This window comes from Bufo gargarizans, chromosome 2 (genome assembly GCF_014858855.1).
Source record: "Bufo gargarizans isolate SCDJY-AF-19 chromosome 2, ASM1485885v1, whole genome shotgun sequence".
Classification (NCBI taxonomy): domain Eukaryota; kingdom Metazoa; phylum Chordata; class Amphibia; order Anura; family Bufonidae; genus Bufo; species Bufo gargarizans.
This window is the reverse complement of record NC_058081.1, coordinates 425,563,038-425,589,761: the sequence shown is the minus strand read 5'-3', so window position 1 is coordinate 425,589,761 and position 26,724 is coordinate 425,563,038. Positions and strand designations below refer to the sequence as shown.

Genomic DNA, 26,724 nt, shown 5'->3' with positions numbered 1-26,724 from the left:
ACTATCCTTCCAATTTTTAATAATGCGTTGGACAGCTCTTAACCCAATTTTAGTAGTTTCTGCAATCTCCTTAGATGTTTTCTCTGCTTGATGCATGCCAATGATTTGACCCTTCTCAAACAGACTAACATCTTTTCCACGAGATGTGTCTTTCCACATGGTTGTTTAAGAAATGAGAAGCAACTCATTGCACCAGTTGGGGTTAAATAACTTATTGCCAGCTGAAAGATCATCGCCTATGCAGTAATTCATTATCCAATAGGAGGCTCATAACTATTTGCTTAGTTAAATCCAGGTGGCAATTTTTTTTGGGGGGGACAGGCATTGTATATAGCAGATTTCCTAACTGCTTACCATTCTTGCTCTGCTAACTGAAGCAACACCTGATAGAGTCAAATCTTTTCACCTTGAGGAAGGTACCAACTGTAGAAACTCTTGGGAGCAATTAGTGAGTGAAGAGACACAAAGGGTGGGTTTACATCACGTTTTTGTTATATGTTTAATGTGCACCAAAAAGTGGCATCTGTTCACCATGGAGTTCCATTTGCTAGACTTTGCAGGATGGAAAAACATGGTACACTACACTTTCCTACCCTGCACAAAAAACAAAAACAAAAAAAAACAAAAAAAATAAATGATGTGAACCACCCCAAGCTGAACTGCTGCCTCACAACACCTGTAAATCTTTAAATGAAATCTGCCTTGTGACCAGCCGATTCCCATCAGCCAGCATGGTTACATGCTGGAGGTAACTGGTGAGTTGTTTGTGAGTCGGCCTCATGCTCCTGTAATTTGCCCACTGGCTCCTGGTAATGCCCATACGGCACATTTAGGTGAGTGTTAGGTCCTGAGCTACTTGAGAAACCTTGACGTGGTGCCCGGGCTTAGACATGTTCTACACCGTAGAACATGTTGGCTAATCTCTCAATTTTAAAATCAGTTTGAGGGTTTAGTAAGACTGCAGAGTGCACCTGTCTTTGTTATTATTTTGTTATATTGCTATATTGATTATCACATCCACATAATTGCAATCTTGTGTAGGATGTCTATTATGGTACTTGTGGTTCGCTGCGGGAATCCTCCACTGTATGCATTTTTGCTGGGGATAGTCATCAGCAACGGGCCACAAGTGCAGAATTTTCTCCCCTATATATATATATATGCACAACTGCATGTGGGTTTGAACACTTCTTGCTTGCTTAATACCACGCAATTCTTTTCAGTTTGTATTTTTTTAACCCTGGTGATCTGCTGTTTTGGCAGGGAAGAGCCCAAACACTAGGGCAATCATGGTCCAACTGGGCAAATGGACACTGGTTGCTATCCTCTGATGCCCTTTAACAAATATTTTAATACCTGCAGCGCACACACAAAAAAAAAAAAAAAAAGTATTCTAAACAGGGTAACATAAGCTATGGAGAAGGTAGCTGTACAGGACTTAAAGACTAAGGATTAAGTGAAAAATTGTTCTTGCATGGTTTAGGCTTTTGAAAATATTCAATAAACAGTATTTGACAAAAAAATAAATGTATGAGCAATATGGAGTATCAGAACAATGCGTAAATAATTGAGATAGGAGGGAAATTCTGATAAGGAACTCTTATAAGGGGGAGCTCCATATTCATTTCAGTGCTTTATATACAAGAAAGCAAATAATGAAAAAGTTAAATGTTACATTATTGCAAACTAGACGGGGATCCCACAGAAGTATTCCTTGTGAGATATTAAAGTATTGTGGAGAGTCTGGAACTGATTATAATAAAATGAGCAGACCACATGACCCCACAATACCCAGTGATTGCTATTTATTTATTTTTTATTAAGTAATTTTTATTAGCATTAGCATTTCTTTTTTGTCAGGCGTCTCTCAATAGCAGAAAGGGAAAAAATATCCCTTCTGATTAATGTTCATTTCAATCTTATTTTGTGTTTTGTAATCCAGAGGATCAAACAGCAGTTCATTTTGGGGTTTCCAGTTCTGTTCCCTCCTAAGTGCCTTTCGGATATCAAGAGGTGATCCACAAGATGCCTGTGTCCTTTTCAGAGTATGAATTATGTCAACCAGCTAAGGCACCTACTAAATCCTCACCAGCATCGATGCGAGCATTTGCTTCATTTAGTTTCATACATTGAGAAATTTTTACAAGAAACCTATTCCTAGTAATGCATTACTGCACACCTCTAGCTGTCATCCAAAACATGTAAAATCAAGAAACTCCCGATTGAAGAATTCGTAATACGGCTAGACGTAGTAGCAGTGACGACTAAAGCTTTCTGAAGGAACTGCATAGAATTCTAAATACTTATGAAGTCTAATTGGCAAATTTTATAATATTGCCTCTTTTACTTCATCCTGATCTTGAATCCAAGCTGTCTGGGTAGAGGTTTTTAAGGAGAACTCTTTACATAGCCCGACTAGGGACCACAGTCCATTCTTCCAGCAGTTGCCTTTGCAGTCCTCTGTACACCTCTGTGTACCCCTCCCTAACCCTTATAAGTCCATGGTGACACCATCTAATTTTGTGTAGGACTACGGATGGCAGGAAATTAACCCTGTGCAGTTGTGTATTTGATTTAAAATGACTGAATATTGAAGCTTTTAAAGGACACACTGCTGGAAATTCTCATTGTCCAAGACTTAGGCCCCCTTTCACACGGGCGAGAATTCCGAGCAGATGCAATGCATGAGGTTAACACATTGCATCCGCACTGAATCCGGACCCATTCACTTCAATGCGGCTGCTCAGATGAGCAGTGATTTTCACACATCACTTGTGCCTTGCATGAATATCGCAGAATGTTCTATATTCAGCGTTTTTCCCACAACGCATGCCCCATAGAAATGAATGGGTCTGCGTGAAAATCGCAAGCATCCACAAGCAAGTGCGGATATGGTGCGATTTTCATGCATGGTTGATAAGAGATGATAGGGATGAAAGCAACCCCAGACCCCATTAAAGTGTATTCAGTGTATAATAGCATTCTTAAAGGGAACCTGTCACCAGGATTTTGTGTATAGAGCTGAGGACATGTGTTGCTAGATGACCGCTAGCACATCTGCAATACCCAGTCCCCATAGCTCTGTGTGCTTTTATTGTGTAAAAAAAATATTTTATACATATGCAAATTAACCTGAGATGAGTCGTGTATGTGAGATGAGTCAGGGACAGGACTCATCTCAGGTTAATTTGCATATGTATAAAATCATTTTTTTTACACAATAAAAGCATGCAGAGCTTTGGGGACTGGGTATTGCGGATGTGCTAGTGGCCATCTAGCAACCCATGTCCTCAGCTCTATACACAAAATCCCGGTGACAGGTTCCCTTTAATACAGAATGCTCACTAAAATGTGGATTAAGGGGTTAAAAAAAATTATAATAATAATGATAACTCACCTTATCCAATTGATCGCGCAGCTGGCATAGTCTTCTTGCGTTTTCTTTCAGGACCTGCAAAAGGACCTTTGACATAATCACGATCACTACGTGGTGAGCACGGTGACGTCAGCACAGGTCCTGCTGAATGAAGATAGAAATCTTTATCTTCATTCAGCAGGACCTGCGCTGACGTCACCATGCTCACCACGTGGTGAGTGCGATTACGTCAAAAGGTCCTTTTGCAGGTCCTGAAAGAAGCAACAAGACTATGCCAGCTGCGCGATCAATTGGATGAGGAGTTGTTTTTTTAACCCCTTAATCCACATTTTTGTGAGCATTCTGCATTAGGAATGCTATTATTTTCCCTTATAACCATGTTATAGGGGAAAATAATAAAATAAATGGGCCATGTAACTCAAACCCGAACTTCAGTGAAGAAGTCCGGGTTCGGGTCAGGGTACCACATTCAGTTTTTTCTCACGCACGTGCAAAACGCATTGCACTCACGCGGAAAAAAACTGAACATTGGAACACAATTGCAGTCAAAACTGACTGGAATTGCGAGCCTACTCGTGCGCGTTTCCCTCAATGCACATGCAACGCATCCGGAGAAAATCATGAACGCCCGTGTTAAAGAGGCCTCATTCTCAGCCAAGGTGGCCTCATGTGCACTGTCCAATATGTGGAGTCTCTACAATATGGCTTCAAAAAGGGACTGATTAGCTGTATTGATTTTAAAAAATAAATAAATAAATAATCTTCATTATTATTTTGGAAAACTTTTGCTAGCTGATACTAGTAAATTAATTTTAAAATGCAGTTTTGCAATGTAATAAATGAGCTTGCATTTTACCCTTTAACCTACAACCTAACAAAAACAAACACACAAAAAAAATAAAAATAAAAATAAAAGTGAAGGGCCAACCCCTCCACCTACAAAAAAAATAAATGGAAACCTTGCCCTCTGTTACCATCACTTCAAACACATCTCAGCATTAAAAATAATGTTACCTTCCGAAACGCTGACAGTAAAGGAGTTATTTTACGATTGTCAGCAGCGTCAACATCACCACCAGCATGTACAAGTAGTTGAACTATGTCAAAATGGCCCCCATTAGCTGCTAGCCACATAGGTGTGTTCCCCTTCTTATTTTTCACATCAATATGGGCACCCCTGAAACAAAGAAAAGGGAAAATGTTAATTAGTAACAGTACATAAGGCCGAAAAAAGACTTTTGTTCATCCAGTTTGGCCTGTTATCCTGCAAGTTGATCCAGAGGAAGGCAAAAAAAAACTGTGAGGTAGGAGCCAATTTTCCTCACTTTAGGGGAATAAAAATTCCTTCTCGACTCCAATCAGGCAATCAGAATAACTCCCTGGATCAACGACCCCTCTCTAGTAGTTATAGCCTGTAATATTATTACACTCCCGAAAAACATTGGTACTGCTATCTAGCGCTGTACTTGGCCATCTCCGGAACGCCCATAGAAATGAACGAAGCAGCAGTGCAGATTTCTGATCAGCCGATCTGTCCAATTCTGGGGGGCTCCATGAGGTATAGGGCACCTGTCCCAGCAGTAGGACTCTCACCAATGTATTAGGCTCGATTCAAACGTCCGCAAAATGGGTCCGCATCCTTTCCGCAATTTTGCGGAAAGGGTGCGGACCCATTCATTCTCTATGGGGACGGAATGTGCTGTCTGCATCCACATTTGCGGATCCGCACTTCCGCATCCGTGCTTTCGTTTCCGCAAAAAAAAATAGAACATGTCCTATTCTTGTCCGCAATTGCGGACAAGAACAGGCATATTCTATTATGTCGGCAATGTGAGGTCCGCAAAATGCGGAAAGCACATTGCCGCTTTCCGTGTTTTGCGGATCCGTGTCTCCGTGTATCCGCAAAACACATTGCGGACGTGTGAATACAGCCTTAGTAGGATGGGGAAGTTAGCCCCTGTGGTCAGTGGCTAATTTTCTGTAACCAGAATACCTCTAAGTAAAGATGGCCACACATTAGCTTAAGGGGTTGTCCACTTTCTGGCTACTGTTGATCAATTTGTTTGTAAGATGATTATATGGCACTTACTAATATAGCCTTTGTTGAAATTATGCACCATTTGGTAAATTTCATAATGAATGTCCCCTTATTTACAAAGTATTTTGTACAGTGTTTATTTTAGGACATGGTCAGATATCATTGTCAAGTATCAGAATAATGCCCGTGTGACACCTGACTGATATTTGACTGACATCTGAGTTTGACTTAACGTCTTCATAGGTCAAGTAAAAATGAGTTATATGAAGAAAATCCTTCAGTTTGCTGTCTGAAGCTATAGCTCAGTGGTTTAGAGGCTTGTCTTCCATGCAGTGTTCTTGAGTTCAAAAACCCTTTCAGGTCTTTAAAAAAAAATAAAAAAAAATACATTTTATTGAGCCCTATTAACCACTTCAGCCCCGCTAGGTGAAACCCCCTTCATGACCAGAGCACTTTTTACACTTCGGCACTACACTACTTTCACCGTTTATCGCTCGGTCATGCAACTTACCATACAAATGAATTTTACCTCCTTTTCTTCTCACTAATAGAGCTTTCATTTGGTGGCATTTCATTGCTGCTGGCATTTTTACTTTTTTTTGTTATTAATCAAAATGTAACGATTTTTTTGCAAAAAAATGACATTTTTCACTTTCAGCTGTAAAATTTTGCAAAAAAAAAACGACATCCATATATAAATTTTTCGCCAAATTTATTGTTCTACATGTCTTTGATAAAAAAAAAATGTTTGGGCAAAAAAAAAAAAAAAAATGGTTTGGGTAAAAGTTATAGCATTTACAAACTATGGTACAAAAATGTGAATTTCCGCTTTTTGAAACAGCTCTGACTTTCTGAGCACCTGTCATGATTCCTGAGGTTCTACAATGCCCAAACAGTAGAAAACCCCCATAAATGACCCCATTTCGGAAAGTAGACACCCTAAGGTATTCGCTGATGGGCATAGTGAGTTCATAGAACTTTTTATTTTTTGTCACAAGTTAGCGGAAAATGATGATGATTTTATTTTTTTTATTTTTTCTTACAAAGTCTCATATTCCACTAACTTGCGACAAAAAATAAAAAATTCTAGGAACTCACCATGCCCCTCACAGAATACCTTGGGGTGTCTTCTTTCCAAAATGGGGTCACTTGTGGCGTAGTTATACTGCCCTGGCAATTTAGGGGCCCAAATGTGTGAGAAGAACTTTGCAATCAAAATGTGTAAAAAATGACCGGTGAAATCCAAAAGGTGCACTTTGGAATATGTGCCCCTTTGCCCACCTTGGCAGCAAAAAAGTGTGACACATCTGGTATCGCCGTACTCAGGAGAAGTTGGGGAATGTGTTTTGGGGTGTCATTTTACATATACCCATGCTGGGTGAGAAAAATATCTTGGTCAAATGCCAACTTTGTATAAAAAAAATGGGAAAAGTTGTCTTTTGCCAAGATATTTCTCTCATCCAGCATGGGTATATGTAAAATGACACCCCAAAACACATTCCCCAACTTCTCCTGAGTACGGCGATACCAGATGTGTCACACTTTTTTGCTGCCAAGGTGGGCAAAGGGGCACATATTCCAAAGTGCACCTTTCAGATTTTGCAGGCCATTTTTTACACATTTTGATTGCAAGGTACTTCTCACACATTTGGGCCCCTAAATTGCCAGGGCAGTATAACTACGCCACAAGTGACCCCATTTTGGAAAGAAGACACCCCAAGGTATTCCGTGAGGGGCATGGCGAGTTCCTAGAATTTTTTATTTTTTGTCACAAGTTAGCGGAAAATGATGATTTTTTTTTCTTCTCTTTTTTCCTCACAAAGTCTCATATTCCACTAACTTGCGACAAAAAATAAAAAATTCTAGGAACTCGCCATGCCCCTCACGGAATACCTTGGGGTGTCTTCTTTCCAAAATGGGGTCACTTGTGGCGTAGTTATACTGCCCTGGCAATTTAGGGGCCCATATGTGTGAGAAGTACTTTGCAATCAAAATCTGTAAAAAATGACCGGTGAAATCCGAAAGGTGCACTTTGGAATATGTGCCCCTTTGCCCACCTTGGCATCAAAAAAGTGTCACACATCTGGTATCGCCGTACTCAGGAGAAGTTGGGGAATGTGTTTTGGGGTGTCATTTTACATATACCCATGCTGGGTGAGAGAAATATCTTGGCAAAAGACAACATTTCCCATTTTTTTTATACAAAGTTGTCTTTTGCCAAGATATTTTTCTCACCCAGCATGGGTATATGTAAAATGACACCCCGAAACACATTCCCCAACTTCTCCTGAGTACGGCGATACCAGATGTGTGACACTTTTTTGCAGCCTGGATGCGCAAAGGGGCCCAAATTCCCTTTAGGAGGGCATTTTTAGACATTTGGATCCCAGACTTCTTCTCACGCTTTAGGGCCCCTAAAAAGCCACGGCAGTATAAATACCCCACATGTGACCCCACTTTGGAAAGACACCCCAAGGTATCCAATGAGGGGCCTGGCAAGTTCATAGAATTTTTTTTTTTTTTTGCATAAGTTAGCGGAAATTGATTTATTTATTTTTTTCTCACAAAGTCTCACTTTCCGCTAACTTAGGACAAAAATTTAAATCTTTCATGGACTCAATATGCCCCTCAGCAAATACCTTGGGGTGTCTTCTTTCCAAAATGGGGTCAGTTGTGGGGTGTTTGTACTGCCCTGGCATTTGAGGGTCTCCGCAATCATTACATGTATGGCCAGCATTAGGAGTTTCTGCTATTCTCCTTATATTGAGCATACAGGTAATGAGATTTTTTTTTCCGTTCAGCCTCTGGGCTGAAAGAAAAAAATGAACGGCACAGATTTCTTCATTCGCATCGATCAATGTGGATGAAAAAATCTCTGCCAAAAAAAAAAATGGAGGGGAAAGGCGTCTGCCAGGACATAGGAGCTCCGCCCAACATCCATACCCACTTAGCTCGTATGCCCTGGCAAACCCGATTTCTCCATTCACATCAATCGATGTGGATGAATAAATCATTGCCGGGATTTTTTTTTTTATATATTTTTTATATATATATATATATATATATATATATATATATATATATATATATATATATATATATATATATATATATATATATATATATATATATATACACACGCACACACACACACACACACAAAGTGCTTGCCAAAGCATAGGAACGCCGCCTCCTCCTCAGCTCGTATGCCTCGGCAAACGTATCTGTCACTGCAGAGGAGAAAATCCCGTCTTGCAGCGCCGCATACACCGACTTGCGTGTAATCTGACAGCAGCGCAATGCTTCTGTCAGAATGCACATCGGTGCTGCAGCTAGTCAATCGGTTGGTCCACCTGGAAGGTAAAAAAAGAAAAAAAAAAGAAAAAACCAGGCCGCAACGCAATAATTTTATTAACTTTGTAACAGAACATATAAACTTTAACTTTTTTAACTGAACATTAACGTGTTTGCTTACTGGTGTGTTTTTTTTTTTTTTTTTTTTTTTACCTTTATAGAACAAACCTCTCCTTCCCCATGGGTCAATGTGCAAAGCGCAAATCGCCCAAAGATGTGGCGAAGTGCTTTATGCACTTTGTCCCATGTGAAAGGAGACGTTTGCAGCAGCAGTGAGTGAATGGGCCCTAATAGCCCTGTGTGCCTGTCCTGGTGAGATGATCCCTATGCTAATAGTGTACCTGTGAGTGGTACTTCCGGAAACACTCTCCAAAGCATAGGGCAGGGTGGTCCGGACAGTCAGGACAGAAATAGCGGGTGTCACGCCTTATTCCACTCCTGCTATAGACACGACATCTTTTTCGGGGTGACGGTTGGGTTGAGGTACCAGGAACGACATTGGGGAAATGTCGCTCGTGTAGACGGCTAACTACACTGGTGGTTGGGGCCACGGAACCTCCTGGATACAGGAGGTTCTCGATGATCTCTTCCTGAAATTTGAGGAAGGATCCAGTTCTCCCAGCCTTACTGTAGAGAACAAAACTATTGTACAGAGCCAATTGAATTAAATATACAGACACCTTCTTATACCAGCGTCTGGTGCGTCGGGAAAACTAAATACGGAGACAACATCTGGTCATTGAAGTCCACCCCTCCCATGTGGAGGTTATAGTCGTGGACTGAGAGGGGCTTTTCAATGACACGGGTTGCTCGCTCAATTTGTATTGTCGTGTCTGCGTGAATGGAGGAGAGCATGTAAACGTCACGCTTGTCTCTCCATTTCACCGCGAGCAGTTCTTCGTTACACAGTGCGGCCCTCTGCCCCCTTGCAAGACGGGTGGTAACGAGCCGTTGGGGGAAGCCCGCGCGACTAGTTTGCGCGGTACCACAGGCGCCAATCCGTTCTAGAAACAAATGCCTAAAGAGGGCCACACTTGTGTAAAAATTGTCCACATAAAGATGGTACCCCTTGCCGAATAAGGGTGACACCAAGTCCCAAACTGTCTTCCCACTGCTCCCCAGGTAGTCAGGGCAACCGACCGGCTCCAGGGTCTGATCTTTTCCCTCATAGACCCGAAATTTGTGGGTATAGCCTGTTGCCCTTTCACAGAGCTTATACAATTTGACCCCATACCGGGCGCGCTTGCTTGGGATGTATTGTTTGAAGCCAAGGCGCCCGGTAAAATGTATCAGGGACTCGTCTATGCAGATGTTTTGCTCTGGGGTATAAATATCTGCAAATTTCTGGTTGAAATGATCTATGAGGGGCCGAATTTTGTGGAGCCGGTCAAAAGCAGGGTGGCCCCTGGGACGGGAGGCGGTGTTGTCACTAAAGTGCAGGAACCGCAGGATGGCCTCAAAACGTGCCCTGGACATGGCAGCAGAGAACATGGGCATGTGATGAATCGGGTTCGTGGACCAATATGACCGCAATTCATGCTTTTTTGTCAGGCCCATGTTGAGGAGGAGGCCCAGAAAAGTTTTAAGTTCGGAAACTTGGACTGGTTTCCACCGGAAAGGCTGGGCATAAAAGCTTCCCGGGTTAGCGGTGATAAATTGTGTGGCATACCTGTTTGTTTCGGCCACAACTATGTCTAAAAGCTCCGCAGTCAAGAACAGCTCAAAAAATCCCAGGGCCAAACCGATCTGAGCCGTCTCAACCCGAACTCCAGACTGGGCAGGGAAAGTGAAAACTACAGGTGCGGCTGAAGTTGGGGACTGCCAATCAGGGTTTGCCAGCACCTCTGGGATTCTAGGGGCTCTACGGGCACGTCTTTGCGGTGGCTGCGACGGGGTCACTACTGCACGTGCCACCGTACCAGCTTCAACTGCCCTTCTGGTGCTCGCTACTTCACCAGGTTGTACGGCACTCGGCAGTGCTGGTACTAGGTCCAAGAAGGGCTGGGCTGCTGGTGTATGCCTCACCACGTAATCCGACAGCACCAGCCCCACTCTGCTGCTCTTGAAGCGGATCCTGCGCAACCTGCGGTCTAGCGACACGGGGCCGGGTACGCCTGGTGGTATCAGGGACCTCAGCCTCCTCGTCCGAACTTTGGGTCAGAGAGCCACTGCTTTCTACAGGTTCGTATTCTGACCCGCTGGATTCATCAGATGAGGGTTCCCACTCCTCATCCGACTGGGTCAGAAGCCTGTAGGCCTCTTCAGAAGAATACCCCCTGTTAGACATGTGGGCAACTAAATTTAGGGGTATTCCCTGAGACTACCCATGAAAAAAAAAGCAAGCCTGTCTTACAAAGGGGAGGCTAGCGAAGTACCGGAGGCCGCTGCGGTTGGGGGGGGGGGGGATAAAGATTATTATTATTTTTTTTACATAAAACATGACAGTACTACAATTATTATTATTTTTAAGAATACATGGGCAGCACTATAGTAAGGGGGGCACTAATTTACTGTATCTTCATCTAATTACAGGTGACTGAAGGCTATTTTGTTTTGTTGTCTTGAAAGAGTCACTGTACAATAAAATAATGTATTTTTATTTCTTAGCAAGGAGTCTAATTATCAGATCTGTAAATCCCTTTATTAAAATTTGTCAGCATCCAAACATACCACTAGGGGTCTCACTAGTCCACTGTGGTTAGGCATGGTCCAGCTCTCCCAGCAAATACAAGCAGGAGGAAGTGTGGGCGTGTTCTGGAGTAGATGATGAGGAGACTTGCCAGATTCACTGCCTCTTCACAGCAAACCGAATTATCTTACTGTAAGTCTGCTCTTCCTCCGCTATCTTACATGGCTTATTCATTAATTCCTCCCTCAAGTGTGTATGCAGTTCCATATTAGCTAGAATCACAGTATTTCTGTGACCCCTGAAAAAGTTGATTAGTCTCTGTATACAGAGCTGTGTCCTGCATTATACATATCTACTGTATATATGTGTATAATACATACTGTGTGCTATAGCTTCACCCCACTGAGATTTGCTCAGAAAGCAGATCTACATATTACTGCTTTATCCACAGACACAATATATGATCATACGGATAGCAGTACTATGTGATGGCTTCTAAGTATAGAAAAACCATGTGGTAATGTCCCTATGAGCTCCCCAGAAAGTCATGTTTTCTTTCTATTTTTTTTCTTTTTTATTAAAGACCATATTAATAGCATATACTATAATAAATAATATGTTATTAACCTGTAGAATACCAGTGCTGTACATGTACGTAGCTGGAAACATCCGTGCGCTGTACAGCTACAGCGCTCTAATCGGGCAGCCACAGGAGCTACTCCCGCCCAATCAGCTGCAGGGGTATGCAGTCACTGATAGTCAGACCCCTGCTGTATGCATCGGTGAAAACAGTGATGACGGCGCATTAACCATTGCACTGCCGCAGTCACGTGATCATCTCCTAGCTCACACAGGCAGATCTTCCTGTCACATTGCAGATACGCAGCTCTACGCATCTAATATGTGGGTGTCACACTGGCATTATTCTGATACTTGACAATTATATCTGACCATGTCCTAAAATGAACACTCTACTTTTGTACTGTCCACACAAGTCCTGTCCATATGTTGGCCGTCAATGCAGGGTCATGTGACCAGGTAAATCACCTCCATGTGAGGTCTCCCTTCAAACACCCTGCACCTGCAGTAAACTCTGAACAAAACAAGTGCAGATGGCAGATGCAATGTATTTGAATGGATGAGACATCACACAAAGGCGATTTGCCTTATCATGTTACCCTCCTTCAGCGGCCATCTTATGGACAGGAGCTCTATGTGGGTAGCACAAAAGACTTTGCAAACAAGGGGGCATATCTTACGAAATATAGAAAAGGAAAGAAAAAAAAAAAAAAAAGAAAAAAAAAACCACCACAACACTACTATGAGAAGAGTCCCCCTAAAAAGTCTGTTATTGCTCCTAGAAATTAAAGAATAAATTGACAACTGGGGGTTACTATACTCTGACACTATCTAATCTAGAAGGAGTAACAAAAATGGCAAAACAAAAACAAAACAAAAAACACATGACCCAGAATTGTTGTGTCATAGGGAATAGTACACAGTTTACCATCATTCAATAGCTCACCTATTAATAAGAAGCTCACAGAATTTGTAATGTCCTTTATCTGCAGCAATAGTTAAAGCAGTATCTCTTGATGAAGGCACTGGTGGAGAGTTGACATCAGCTCCTTTGTCTAACAGCACTCTTCCCACCTCTGCGTAACCTCCAGAAGCAGCTTCCATCAAAGGAGTCAAGCCAGTCTGTTAAAATAATAAGATTGTTTAAAAGGGACCTGTCAGAAAGCAATTCTGAACCTTAACCCCTTAGTGACCATGCACAATTTTTTCAAAATTGCATTCCAAGAGCTATAACATTTTTTTAGTTTTTCACCAATATACCTTTATAAGGCCTTATTTTTTGCAGGAAAAGTTAGTTTTTAATGCACCATTTTGGGTACATATAATCATTGATTAACCACTTAAGGACCACAGGTTTATACCCCCCTGGTGACCAGGCCCTTTTTTTTTTTTTTTTACAAACAGTCAATTCACAACGGTTTATTGCTCGGTAATTCAACTTGGCACCCAAATGAATTTTACCTCCTTTTCTTCTCACAAATACAGCTTTCTTTTAGTGGCATTTGATTGCTGCTGACATTTTTTGTTTTTCTGATATCAAAATGGATCGCAATTTTCTCAACAAAAAAAAAAGTTTATTTTTAACTTTTTCTGGTAAAATTGTTCAAATTACATTTCTATACAAGTTTGTGTCAGAATTTATTGTGCTACATGTCTTTGATAAAAAATAAAATAAATCCAATAAGTGTATATTTATTAGTTTGCACAAAAGTTATAGCGTTTACAAACTATGGTACAAAAATGTGAATTTCCGCATTTTGAAGCAGCTCTGATTTTGAGCACCTGTCATGTTTCTTGAGGTGCTAGAATGCCACAAGTTAGCCAAAGATGACACTCTGAGGAAAAAATAAAGTTTCCATTTCTGCTAACTTCTGGCAAAAAAAATATAAAAAAAAAAAAAAAAAAAAATCTCCCACGGACTCACTATGCCCCTCAATGAATGCCTTGGGGTGTCTACTTTCCGAAATGGGGTCATTTGTGGGGTGTGTTTACTGTTCTGGCATTTTGGGCAGGGCTAAATTGTGAGCAACCATGTAAAGCCTAAAGGTACTCGTTAGACTTTCGGCCCCTTTACTCACCTAGGCTGCAAAAAAGTGTCACAAGTGGTATAGCCGTACTCAGGAGAAGTAGGGAAATTTGTTTTGGGGTGTATTTTTACATATACCCATGCTAGGTGAGAAATATCTCTGTAAATTGTTTGTATAAAAAAAAATTGTAAAAAGTTGTCATTTACAGAGATATTTCTCTCACCCAGCATGGGTATATGTAAAAATACACCCCAAAACACCCCTACTTCTTCCGAGTACGGCGATACCACATGTGACACTTTTTTGCAGCCTAGATGCGCAAAGGGGCCCAAATTCCAGTACCTGTAGGATTTCACAGGGCATTTTTACGCATTTGGATTCCAAACAACTTCTCACGCTTTAGGGCCCCTAAAATGCCAGGGCAGTATAAATACCCCACAAGTGACCCCATTTTGGAAAGAAGACACCCCAAGGTATTCTGTGAGGGGCGTGGCGAGTTCACAGAAGTTTTTTTGTTTTTATTTGGCACAAGTTAGCGGAAAATGATTTTATTTTTATTTTTTCTTACAGAATCTCATATTCCACTAACTTGACAAAAAATTTAATTTTACAGATTATGAGATTGTGTAAGAAAAAATAAAAATAAAATCATTTTCCGCTAACTTGTGCCAAATAAAAACAAAAACTTCTGTGAACTCTCCATGCCCCTCACGGAATACCTTGAGGTGTCTTCTTTCCAAAATGGGGTCACATGAGGGGTATTTATACTGCCCTGGCATTTTAGGAGCCCTAAAGCATGAGAAGAAGTCTGGAATCCAAATGTCTAAAAATGCCCTCCTAAAAGGTACTCATTGGAATTTGGGCCCCTTTGCTGCAAAAAAGTGTCACACATGTGGTATCGCCGTACTCAGGAGAAGTAGGGCAATGTGTTTTCGGGTGTATTTTTACATATACCCATGCTGGGTGAGAGAAATATCTCTGTAAATGACAATTTTAATTTTTTTTATACAAAGTATTAGTATTAGGTAGCAGGTATATTAGACGCCGTTAACAAAACAGCGCCTAATATACCTTTTTGGGGTTAAAAAAAATATATCTCATCTACAGCCTGCCAGCTAATGATCGCTGCTGGCAGGCTGTAGATCAAATTCTCAGCTGCGTGTCGCTGTGAACGTGCGCGCATTCATGCAAAATATCGGCTCTCGCGAGATGACGCGTAGATGGGTGAAGGAGTAATAACCCAGCCGCCCGCAGGACGCATCCCTGCGTTAAGCGGTCGGGAGGTGGCTAACACTAGCTATCTGTCTTAACACCTTAGAGGCCACCGAGACGTTTTTACAGCGGCCCAGTCTAAGCGCTGCATGGGTCCCCGGCTCTCACATGAGAGACGCGGCCCTGTTCTAACAGCCCGGACCGGCAGGAGTGCCGATCAGGGCTGTTTAACACTTTACATGCTGTGGGCAATGGCACCCGCCGCATGTAAAGCGGTGACAGAGGGAGCGGACTCCCTCTGTCTCCAAATGGCACCCCACAAACGCGATCATGGGGTGCCGATGTGTTTGAAAGCTACCTGCCTTCCGATGTATGCCATGGTCCCAGCTGTAGTAATTTTTAGCAGGCTTTGCCTCTCTGGCACAGCCTGCTGGTCAATGTTAAAATAGCATTGCTAATAAAATGGAATGCATTATAGGGATAATGCATTGCATTCTAAAAGCAATCAAAATAATGTTCCGGACTACATAAATATCGCATAAATTATCCCCTATAGTGAACGTCGTAAAAAAAAAAAAAAATATTAAACTAAATTATGAATAGCCAATTTATTCTTAGTTGCCACCGACAAAAACTTAACAAGTGATCAAAAACCGCCATTTACGCCAAAATGATACCAATGAAAAATACAAGTCGTCCCGCAAAAATCAAGCCCTCATGCAACTCCATAGAAAGAAAAATAAAGTTATAACGTTATGGGTCTTGGGAAGCGGCAATGTAAAAACATTTTTTACTTTTAAAAAAGGGGTTTTATTGCAAAAAAGTAGTAAAACCTAAAAAAAAAAAACCCTATGTATTTGGTATCACTGTAATCGTACTGAACCAGAGAATAAATGATGATGTTATTTATACCAAAAAATGAATGCCGTACAATTTAGAGCGTAAAAATGCAGTTGCAGTATTGCTGTTTTTCCCCATCTCCCTCCCAGGAAGAGTTAATAAAAGTTAATCAGAAAGTTATGTGTATACCAAAATGGCGCCATTAAAAACTACAACTTGTCCCACAAAAAAAGCCCTCAAAGCTATATAGGTAGAAAAATAAGAGTTAAAGCTCTTGGAACGAGACGATGAAAAAAGGAAGACAAATGCTTGGTCATGAAGGCCCAAAACTACCTAACTAAATAGTGAAGTGGAGTTTGCCAACATTCAAACTCAAATGTTTGTAGGAGTATAATTACAATTACTGAAAGGCTTTCTCCAGAGTGATAGAATAAGCTATAAATGTTATATTAGTGGCATGAACCCCATCCCTAGGTTCCCCAAGTAAAAAAAAAAAATATATAAAAAAATCTATGACTGGAGCAAGGAACCCCATCTGAAGCCCCAATGATGTGAAACATTGACTACCACAGGTGGCAAGTTTAAAATCAGATACCTCAGCAGAATTATTTTTTTCAGACTGGTAAATAATTTTTTCAAACTGATCACAATTTTATGATACACTATATGATCAAAAGTAAGTGAACATTTGAGCATTACACCAACCGTATATGAACTTACTGGACATCCTATTCCAAAACCATTGCCCAGATTTTCTATTCATATTAATGGCGTAAAATTAGACCAGCTGTGAAGACCTACACCACATTTATCACAGTGGTTCAGGCTGGATAGTAAATCTGGTGAAGGTCTAGACACTGGTCTAACTCTATACCAACTATTGGTTGGCTTAGTCTGAGAATAATGCACCGACTGTCTAGATGCACTGACATTAATAAATCTGGGCCCATGAGGGTTATTATGAAGTTATCCCTCTTTGTAGAGTTAAACTCCACAAGATTTTGAAGCAAGTCTATGCAAATTTCTGCACATTCAAACAAAAAAAATCATTTGTGAGGTCAGGCACTTATGTGGGATAGGAACGTATGGGGCACAATTAGGATTCACAAGGTTTACTAAAGGGGTTAATGTTTTGGCTCTGTGCAGAACACTTGCATGGAAGTCATCAAACCCTATCTGTATTCACCTCACGTTGTGAAAACTGTTGCAGCAATGTTTCTCTAGAAATAAGGAACATCGGCCAAAACCATCCAGCAATTAAGAGTGACTTCTAAGTTATAAGCTTATATTACACTGGCATATAATGGCGCTCAACCGCATCTTTTTTCACAGTGACTGGTGTGACACTCGGGGTGGGTGACTACCCCCGTTCCCCACCCTTCACTGATTTATCACGACTTCTCTGTGGTGTCTAGTTTTATTCTACACCAGAGCTGCCTCTCCATCCTCCTGTTTTCTTTTTTCCAAACCCTCCACCTTACGGTCCTGTTGGCGCACCTTCTCTATCCTTCTCTTCAGGGACTAAGCACAGTCCCTTGTAGCTTTTGGATAACCTCCTTGTTTCTTTTCTCCACTTCTGCTCCATATAATGATAATGGCATGGGCAGCTCAGTGGTTAACACTGGTGCCTTGCAGCGCTGGGGTCCTGGGTTGGAACCATACCAAGAACACCAGTGGACTTTGCATGTCCTCCCCATGTTTGTGTGGGTTTACTCCGGGTACTCAGGTTTCCTTCCAGACTCCAAAGACATACCGATAGGGAACTTAGATGGTTAGCCCCATTGGGGACAGTTGGGTTCTAATGTCTGTAAAGTGCTAGAGAATATAGCAGTGCTATATAAGTGCCTAAAATAAATAAAAAATAAATAAATAGATAATCTTGAAGATCATGGCTAACAAGCGTTCGTATGATTAGGCTACTTTCACACTTGCGTTCAGAGCGGATCCGTCTGGTGTCTGCACAGACGGATCCGCTCCTATAATGCAGACGATGGGATCCGTTTAGAACGGATCCATCTGCATTATATTTTAGAAAAAATTCTAAGTGTGAAAGTTAGTCAGACGGATCCATCCAGACTTTACATTGAAAGTCAATTGGGGACGGATCCATTAGAAAATTGAGCCATATTGTGTCAACTTCAAACGGATCGTTCCCCATTGACTTACAATGTAAGTCTGGACGGATCCGTTTGCCTCCGCACGGCCAGACGGACACCCGAACGCTGCAAGCAGCGTTCGGGTGTCCGCCTGCTGAGCGGAGGCCAAATGGTGCCAGACTGATGCATTCTGAGCAGATCCGCATCCACTCAGAATGCATTAGGGCTGTACGGATGCGTTCAGGGCCGCTTGTGAGAGCCTTCAAAACGGAACTCACAAGCGGAGCCCCGAGCGCTAGTGTGAAAGTAGCCTTACTCGAACGTGGTGTCTAATCATGATCTGCTGCCGGCAAACAGCGATTCAGCAAGATGACTAGTGATGGCATTAACGATCACTCATCCCCATACTAAGGAGAAGATCACAGCAGGTAATAGCAGTGGTCACCTGCACTGACAAGCAGGCGATTGCCAGGAAGGAACGCTTCCCTGACAACAATCACTTGTGTGATCTGCCAGCATAATATAAGCTTAGGACAGCACCAATGTTATAATCACTGAGGCAGCACAGTGGCTCAGCAGTTACTACTGTTGCATTGAAGCACTGGGGTCCTAGGTTTGAATCCGATCAAAGACAAGACATACTAATAGAGAATTTAGATTGTGACCCCTAATGGGGGCAACAAGTGATGATAATGTCTATATAAGTGCAGCACGGTGGCTCAGTCGTTAGCAACGGTGCCTTGCATCACTGGGGTCATAGCATCTAGTTTTAAATCTGTCCAAGGACAACATAATCTGCACAGAGTTTGTATGTTCTCTCCATGTTTGAGTGGGCTTCCTCTTGGAGCTACAGTTTCCTCTTCCACTCCAAAGACATGCAGATAGGGAATGGTTTTACTCACTTATATAGCGCTTACACAAGCCACAGAACTTTACAGACATTAGCATCATGCTGTTTGCCTAATGAGGCTTGGAGGAATCGGAGGAAACTGGGGTATACAGAGGAATCCTATGCAAACACGGGGAGAACATATAAACACCAGGCAGATGTTGTCCTTGGTTAGATTTGAAACGAGGACCCTAGTGTTGCAAGGCACCAGTGCTAACCACTGAGCCATCATGCTGCCTAGGGAGCCTTGATCAAATTTTTGTTTGTCCGTCTTTAAGCCGTCAAGGGTCCATGTGTATTTTTTGCCCTCCTTGTGTTCATTGAAACTGCTCAGCTAAAGATTAATTTCTAGAGTATCTAATACCACTGGTCAGTGAAAAACAGAAACAACGTTTGCCTTAAGGAACTCTTAGGCTCAGTTCACATCAACGTTCAGCCTTTCCATTCTTCCGTTCCATTATGGGAGCAGGACGACGGAAAGGATGGTTTCGGCACACAACTGAGCTGAATGGAGTCTACGGACCCCAGACTATAATGGGGTCTGTTAGGTTTTACAGTTCCAGCATAGAGAGGACCCCTAAGATCCCAATTGAATCCACTATATGAAACACAAAAAATACATACAGAATATGTGACCGATAATTTCATCCAGCATTTGATAGTGACCTGGGGTACGGGAAAAATTGTCCCTATGTCTACCCCATCCTATAACCTCAGCCCAGGGAAGGCTCCTGATGGTGGAGGCCCCCTGTCCGCGTACCTAGACTGCCTATCCCTCAGACGTTCCTAGAGGGGTATTACAGGGATTATTCTAGAGTGCCCCAGGTATGAGGTGGGGATAATAAAGTCCAAACTCCCCATTGGTGGTTCACAATATTCCCGGAGTGGCCTCACTTCCTGCTGTTTGGAACACACATGCGTTCCACCCGGCGGAACTTCCGGTTGCCTGGGAGCATCAATACAGTTCGGTCAGTCTAGCGCCACCATTCCGGTCCCTGATGTGATTCTGGTCTGGAAAGGTGGGTCAGACGAATTCAACAGGTTTGTCACCGAGTTTAACGTAAATAAAATTGGTCTTCGTTTTACATCGGAGATTGACCCGAAGACAAATCGCCTTTCTGGATGTCCGTGTCACAATGACCGGTGACAAATTGTTAGCTGACATATATAGAAAGACGACCGCTACCAATTCCCTCTTGCACTGGGATAGCCACCATCCGGTTCCCCTAAAACAGGGAATACCGAGGGGGCAGTATCTCCGTGCAAGAAGGAATTGCTCGGATAACAAAGCCTTCTTCAAGGAAGCAAAGAAACTACAAACAAGGTTTGGAGAGGGGATACCCCCAGAAACATCTTAATCAAGCCTTCAAGTATGCAGTAACCCAGGACCGTACTAGTCTGTTGGTCCCGAGATTGAGAGACCTAGATAAGATCCAACCACCCTGCATCATTTCAACTTATGACTCAGCTAATCAGGATATCATGAAAGTCCTTAATAGATACTGGCCCATATTACGAATGACCAAGATCTATCTGGCATCCTGACGGAGAAACCATGCGTCAGCTATTGGCGGGTCAAAAGCCTCAAGGACCTTCTTGTCCACAGCCACTACACTCCCCTTGTTAGGGAGGGTACATGGCTGGACCGTAAGCCATTAGGCATGTTTAAGTGCGGGGCATGCAAATTTATATCCACTACCAAAACAATAACATGCACGGTCACTGGACGAGTCTTTGACATCAGGGACTTCTGCAGCTGTCGCAGTAAAGGGGCCATATATATTTTCCAATGTCCCTGTCCCAAAGACTACATAGGGAAAACGATAAGGGAGCTGCGTAGGAGAGTGTGCGAGCATGTTAATGGGGCTATCAAAAAGAACGCCACTCCAGTAGCCTCACACATTAATGAAGTGCATGGGGGGGGGGGGATCCTTTATGCCTTAAATTCTCTGTGTTGGAATTGGTACCATGGTCACCTAGAGGTGGGGACTGGGACAGGAAGATACTGCAGAAGGAGTGTGTATGGATCCATAGATTTAGATCCCAGGTGCCTCTAGGTATTAATGAAAGGCTGACGTTCACCTGTTTCCTATGAGTGTGGCTATGTCTAGGATGTTCCTATTCCCTTATAAGCCAAGCTCCATGTGATTTTTGTTATAGTGTACCGTAAAATTAGACCAAATGCATAAAGCATGAAATAATATGCAATATCACCATGGACATTAGTGACCCGTCATCTGGTCACTGTCTTCTGAGATAACCACGGACTGTGGATATTCTCCTTGAAATTATACACACTGGATTACTGTGATTTTGGCTGCAATGCATCTGGTGCATTTTGTGATTATGTATGGAACACTTACTTACATAATTGCTGCCGTAGTATATGACTAGCGCCTTATAATGACTTTGCCCCCTCCCCTCCTATATTGTGCTCTCCATTACCTCCCAATTCACTATCACGATGTGGACTGTAATATTGTACCCGAGTATGGCAGGTGTCGTTTCATTGGGAACTGATATATGAGTAAAAGAAAACATCAGGGTTTATTATATAGGTGGGGATCGCTAATAGTGTGGTGTAGACCCAGAAATGATCTGTTTTATTGCAGGGCCTTACTTGGACTGACACACATCAATATTTTATTCAAAATCGATGTACTGGGGTCGGAAGTACTCTGTGGAACGGGTCGCTAATACAGGAAACGGAAACAGTCTCCTAGACCGGATGCCGCATTTTGGAACGCACATGCGTTCCAGGGACCGGAATGGTGGCGCTAGACTGACCGAACTGTATTGATGCTCCTAGGCAACCGGAAGTTCCGCCGGGTGGAACGCATGTGCATTCCAAACAGCAGGAAGTGAGGCCACTCCGGGAATATTGTGAACCACCAATGGGGTGTTTGGCGCAAATTGGCAGCGCTTTAAATGCGGCTGCAGCACTAATTATTAGATCGCCTACCAGGGGGAACGGCCTTCACCATGTAAGTAATACATCAATGTAGCTATAGGTCCTTGACTCCTTGATGTATTTCTGGTGTAAGCACCACTTGTGATTGTATCTTGATTTCAGTGGGGGTCTTATTCAGACTCTGTCACAGTGAGACAACAGGAATGGTATCCTGCTGGGATGCATCATATAATCTGAAGTGTGAGTTTACACTGAATAATAATCTTGTTTATGGTAGTGGTGGACAATGTACTGATTTGGGTATGACTATCTTTTGCCCAGTGGAATACACCTTTTGGCCTCAAGGGACTTTGACTCAGGCATTATAATCAATATTTACTTATGACTGGCCTGGAATGGTGCTATAAAGCATGTATATTGGCCTGAACACAGCCCCCTGTATCAACTGTCAGTAGAGCGACCAGCTGACTTTATCTGTGTGACCAGGATTTACGCCAGTACTTATCTTGTAAAAATTGCATTGTATAGACCAACAGTGTTTTATTGAACCTCCTGATGATCCCATAGCATTGTCTAGGGGAAAACGTGTTGAGGTAACCCAGGTGTATGACCATAAAGTCAACCCCGACTATCTGTATGTTTTGTATATGTCTGCACTACGTGTCTTGTCCTTGTTTTTCTTCCATCCAGCTTATTGATGTACTGATGGTACTTTATTATCCCCACCTCATACCTGGGGCACTCTAGAATAATCCCTGTAATACCCCTCTAGGGACGTCTGAGGGATAGGCAGTCTAGGTACGCGGACAGGGGGCCTCCACCATCAGGAGCCTTCCCTGGGCTGAGGTTGTAGGATAGGGGTAGACATTTTTCCCGTACCCCAGGTCACTATCAAATGCTGGATGAAATTATCGGTCACATATTCTGTATTTTGTGTGTTTCATATAGTGGATTGAATTGGGATCCTTTTACGGTATACCATTAAAATTATGTTTTTAGGGGATCTCTCTATGCTGGAACTGTAGTATATATTCCACATACCCCATGATATCTATGTTTATTGATTCTGCTAGAACGTAATGGTCCGTTAGGTTTCCAGCATGTAAGACTTTTGTCTCCGCTTCAAATATCTTCCTCTGAGTGAAAAGTCTATGGGGTCCATAGGGTCCACCTGGATCAGCTACAGTGGATATAAAAAGCCTACACATCCCTGTTAAAGTGTCAAGTTTCTGTGATGTAAAAAAATGAGACAAAGATCAGAACTTTTCCACCTTTAATGTGACCTATAAACTGTACAACACAATTGAAAAACACAGCACAGCCCTCTTTCAGGAAAGACCAACTAGAGCAGCTGAACTTTATTTGGGGTTAATCAGAGGCACTTTAAATGATGGCATGTGTATGCTTACTCCTATTTAACATGATTTTGAATGTGTGGTACAGTTTATAGGTCACATTAAAAGGTGGAAAAAGATTCTGAAATCTTTGTCTCATTGTTTTACAGCACAGAAACCTGACATTTTAACAAGGGTGTGTAGACTTTTATATCCACTGTATGTGCCAAACCTGTCCTTATTGTCCTTCTTTAATTTAGCTAAACTTGCTAAATTCTATAACAGTGTTGTGAATGCACGTTTGCTGATGCAGTAGTTGTAATCACAAGTGTACTGTGTCATAGCACCCTCCTGCATATTCTAGCACAGGGATCAGCAACCTTAAAGTTCTTAGAATAGAAGGGCAAGTATGAGTGCTGGGAGTTGTAATTTCACAACAGCTGGAGTACTAAGAGGTTGCCTATCCCTGTTCTAGCAGCTCTCACTCTCAAACCAACTTCTAAAGGCTATTTCTCTGGATATAGGGTAGCTAGCACTCAATCTTGTTTTAAACCTTAATCTCAGCTATAAAACAAGATGTCGCTCACTTCTCTAGCTGCTACACAGTCTGAGATATTACACTTTAAAGCTGCCCTCCCCTCATGAGCCCACCTGATCTCAGCAAGTCTGGAGGAGGAGGAGAGGGGGACAGGCTGTATGAGGAGATGCAAAGATTCTTCTCTCTCCCCCTATTTAATTGTACATGACAGCAGAGTAACACGGACTTCTGTGCGTGTTATCAACCCTTTCAGAGAGCACTCTGATTTTCCTAAACAGGTGTTTTTTTCCTCAAAAAAGTATATTCAGCACTTCATAGAGGAAACACGTAAGAACAAAGCCATACATTACAAAGCAACAAGCAAATCCACAATTAAAGCAAACAAAGAGAGGGCATGCTATTTAAAGGGGTTGTTCACCAATTTGTACACCTCAGACTGGCAAGATCCGCATCGGCAATCAAAGGGGTCCAAGTTCGTTCACTTCCTTGCCACCACTGCGTGTCTCTGGTCCCGTCATGTAAACTTCCTGTTTGGCTGAAGCTGCGCCAAACCTGAAGTTTACAAGGAGGAACAAGAGACAAGCAGTGGTGGCAAGGGAGTGAACAAACCTGGAATCAAGGAAGTATGATTACCAACACATGTCCTGCTAGGTCTGGAAATTACCAACACATGTCCTGCTAGGTCTGGAAATTACCAACACATGTCCTGCTAGGTCTGGAAATTAGTGCACAACTCCTTTACATTGCACCAAACACAACAAAAAAATCAATAAGGTTTAAGTTTTATACTGTCCCTACCCTGTCCATACCTGATCCTTACAAAAAACATATGGACTGCTGCTCCAGCAATACAATTACACGCTGCAGTAACAGCATTAACGTATGAAGAAAAAGTAGAAATCTAATGTATTTCAGACAGATAGAAAAGACTTTCATCAGTCAAAAAATACATTTTCGCACACTATAAATGATATTTTCAATTACAGTATTTTTTGCCCTATAAGAAGCATCCCTCCAAAGCTACATAGGAAACTTAAAACTCATCACAGGTGCTTAATTCATATAAACACAGGTCAGTACTTCACTGTAATGTCCTCCATTATCCAGGAGATTTTTCTCTTAGTGTGAGTAGTGGAAAGCAGCTAGTCTCCCACCCACCAGTCAGACCTGCAAACCTGCAAGCACATGGGAAAAGAGCTAAAAAATACCACACAAGGGGTATTGTGAGCATTTTGACCATAGAGGTGTCTTGCAAAAAAATAACGTACAGCAGAGCACAAAGTGAAACTAGCAGTTTTCCACAGATATGGCACTTGAGTGCTCAATATGTTGTGCCCATTGTTTGCTAGTGTGAAAAGCAAGTCTTATTCTAATGCTGTGTGTCCTGGTTTTCTAAACACCCCACTTGTGTGTGAAGGTTCTCATTTATCCAGGTCATGGTATATCTGTAAAGAATAAATCAAGGCAACTGGACGTACTGTAGATTTCTTGAAAACGTTTCACTCGTTCTTCCAACAAGCTTTCTCAACTCTGAGTGACTGTACAAGAATTCTCTGGGAATAAATATGTAACTGAATCAACATCTGGTAATTATACCATGGGGTCAGAGGTCATTATACCCTGCATGGGATCAAAGGTGTCGCAAGTCTCACCTATTGTAGCGAACCTGTATATGGAGGAAGTAGAAAGAAAAGCCCTGACCACTTTCAAGGGAATTACACCGAGTCATTGGTTCAAATATGTGGATGACACTTGGGTTAAAAATCATAAACAAGAGTTACAGGCTTTCACCGACCACATCAACTCAGTGGATCATAACATCAATTTCACGCTGGGAGATATGCAGAACAACAAACTGGCGTTTCTGGACTGTCTAATAACAGTGAAAGAGGGAAGGAATCTGGGAATAGAGGTCTATCGAAAACCAACACACACACAGACCAGTACCTGCTATTTGATTCCCACCATCCTCTAGACCACAAACTGGGAGTCATCCAGACTCTACACCACCGGGCAGAGAAAAACCCCACCAGCACAGAGGCCAAGGCGAAGGAATGAAAACACCTCAGAGGGGCACTTAAAACTTGTGGGTATCCAGTTTGGGCCTTTGTCAAAACAGAAGGAAGGAGAAGAAAGAGCACCAAGAATACCAGTGAGGGCGAGAAGCATGACAGACGCAAGAATATGGTTATCCCATATGTAGCTGGGGTGTCTGAGAAACTCAAAACGATTTTTAATAAACATCACATCCCTGTCTGCTTTAAACCCAGCAACACACTGAGGCAACAACTGGTCCACCCCAAAGACCCAGCGCCTAAACACAAGATGGACAACATTGTGTACGCAGTCCAGTGCAATGAGGAAGGCTCAGAACTGTATATCGGCGAAACAAAACAACTACATCAGCGTATGGCTCAGCATAGAAGAGCCAAAACCTCTGGTCAAGATTCAGCCGTGTACTTACATCTAAAAGAAACAGGTCACACCTTTGAAGACAGTCAAGTACGTGTTTTGGATAAGGAGGCCGATTGGTACAAACAAGGTGTGAAGGAGGCCATCTACGTAAAAATGGAGAAGCCAAGCTTGAATAGAGGAGGGGGTTAGACATCTATTGTCTGCCACATACAATGCTGTCTTTACACCTTTTTCTGGGCGGTCATTATCACCTACTGACTCCAATTAGGATAATGGGATCAACACCTCTGACCCCATGCTGGGTATAATTACCAGATGTTGATTCAGTTACATATTTAGTCCCAGAGAATTCTTGTACAGTCACTCAGAATTGAGAAAGCTCACTGGAAGAACGAGTGAAACATTTTCAAGAAATCTACAGTACGTCCAATTGCCTTGATTTCTTCTTTACAGATACCCCCCTTGTGGTCATAATCCTTTGCCCGG

General features: G+C 42.3%; 1 protein-coding gene across 1 annotated transcript in view; it reads right to left on the bottom strand.

Annotated features, from left to right (window-relative positions):
- The window catches only part of LOC122928254 (ankyrin repeat and KH domain-containing protein 1-like), a 259,680-nt gene that overhangs the window by 41,586 nt on the left and 191,370 nt on the right, over window positions 1-26,724 (bottom strand). Inside the window, exons 22-23 of the mRNA XM_044280911.1 lie at window positions 12,923-13,098; window positions 4,391-4,553 (exon numbers count right to left, since the gene is read on the bottom strand). Coding sequence (XP_044136846.1) covers window positions 4,391-4,553; window positions 12,923-13,098 — 339 coding nt within the window. The remainder of the gene's footprint in view (window positions 1-4,390; window positions 4,554-12,922; window positions 13,099-26,724) is intronic.